Below are 1,896 nucleotides of genomic sequence, written 5' to 3' on the forward strand. Positions count from 1 at the left end.
CCAAGAGTGGATGATGGTGCAGATTTTCTATGGCGGTCTCTCACCATCATCTCGCACCCTAGTCAACACAGCCACTGGAAGGTCGTTCTTTCAGAAGACAGAGGAGGAAGCTCACAGCATTCTCGAGGAGCTGGCTTACAACAACGACCAATGCCCATCTGAGCGGCGCATCTTGAAGAATATGCCAGTCACTCATGAGATGGAGCTAATGAAGGCACTGGCAGCACAGGTGGCGGATCTCACAAAGTTAGTCCAGGGACAGAAGGCCTCTGTGCAAGCTGTGCACACCCCTGAAGTCTGATTCTGGTGCAACGGGCAACACAACAGTGACGAGTGCGCTTATGGGGACAACGACCAACAAGCCAACTTCATCAACAACAGCCCGCCCCAAAACAACTACAATCAAGGCCCAATGAACAACTACCAGAATGAGGGATGGAGAGGTCCCCAAAACAACATGCCGATGCAACCCGCGCCTCAAGCCCAGCCTTGTCTACCAGAGAATCAGCCCCGACCACCACCATACCAGGCTCCTCCATTTCGAGCGTACAAGGGCGAGACCAACCTAGAGGAGCTCATCGCCAACTTGTCCACGTCAACAACCGCCTTCATAAACTCCACCACCAAGTTCATGCACGAAATGAAGACGTCTCTCTCGAACCAATCGGTGCAGATCCAAAATCTTGAGACGTAAATGGGGCAACTATCGACCACGGTTAACTCACGACCTCAGGGAATGCTTCCGAGCAACACCGACATCAACCCCAGGTCACAAGTCAATGCCATTACACTCAGAAGTGGACAAGTGATTGACAATTCCGACAAGAAGAAAAAGAAGGTGGAGAAAGACGAGTCCCCTTTATCGATGCCCCAAGCCACGCCACCTCCGGCGAGTGCCCCAGCTCCAACAAGCACGCCAAAGCTGCCGTTTCCTCAGAGGCAGAAAGAAGGAAACTCGACCACCAATTCAGCAAGTTCCTCGAGGTATTCAAGCAGCTTCAGATAAATATCCCGTTTGCTGAAGCTCTTGAGCAGATGCCGACGTACGCCAAGTTCCTGAAAGACATCCTCTCGAAAAAGAGAAAAATAGAGGACTGCAGCACGATCACCCTCACGAAGAGTGCTCCACCATCATTCAGAGGAAGTTGTCGGTAAAGATGAAGGACCCAAGGAGTTTCACCGTCTCGTGTGCTATCGGGATCACCTTCTTTGAGCGAGCACTATGCGACCTGGGAGCGAGCATCAACCTGATGCCGTACTCTATTTTCAAGAAGCTCAGCATCGGAGAGGTGAGACCGACCCGAATCACGCTCCAGATGGCGGACAGGTCCATCGTATACCCGCGAGGAGTGATCGAGGATCTCTTGGTCGAAGTCGACAAGTTCATCTTCCCCGCCGACTTCGTGGTGCTCGACATGGAGGAAGACCGCGACGTCCCAATCATTCTAGGGCGGCCATTCCTTGCCTCAGGAGGCGCTCTCATCGATGTCCAGAAAGGAGAGCTAAAATTGAGGGTGCAAGACGAAGAGGTGGTGTTTAACGTGTTCAACGCCTTAAATACTCGAGGGCGAGTGACGATGTCTTCCGGATCGACGTATGTAATTCCAACATCGCCGACTTCTCTCACCGATCCGCAGACCCTCTCGAGGTAAGTTTGCTAAACTCTATCGATTTCACTAACGAGTTTGATGAATGTGAAGCTTTAGAGCATGTGGAATACATGAACACAGCCATGCCATATCGACGTAACTTGATCGAGAGTTTGGGGGAGAGCCAACCTCGAGTGCCTCCGTCCATTCAACAGCCCCCAAAGCTCGAGCTAAAAGAATTACCGGCACATCTCCGCTACGCATACTTAGGCACAGACTCGACCCTTCCGGTGATCATCTCGAATCA

At 51.8% G+C, this 1,896-nt stretch overlaps 1 protein-coding gene across 1 annotated transcript; it reads left to right on the forward strand.

The window, feature by feature from the left end:
- The first annotated feature begins 694 nt into the window (after positions 1 to 694).
- LOC149394732 (uncharacterized) lies at positions 695 to 1,652 on the forward strand. The gene is made up of 2 exons (XM_089615306.1): positions 695 to 974; positions 1,036 to 1,652. Exons 1-2 carry the CDS (start codon positions 695 to 697, stop codon positions 1,650 to 1,652), a joined length of 897 nt encoding a protein of 298 aa, XP_089471432.1.
- The last annotated feature ends 244 nt before the right edge of the window (positions 1,653 to 1,896 follow it).

The sequence above is a fragment of the Urtica dioica genome, chromosome 5, assembly GCF_054948205.1.
Source record: "Urtica dioica subsp. dioica isolate 48M chromosome 5, U.dioica_male_clone48M_v1_H2, whole genome shotgun sequence".
In the NCBI taxonomy this organism is placed as follows: domain Eukaryota; kingdom Viridiplantae; phylum Streptophyta; class Magnoliopsida; order Rosales; family Urticaceae; genus Urtica; species Urtica dioica.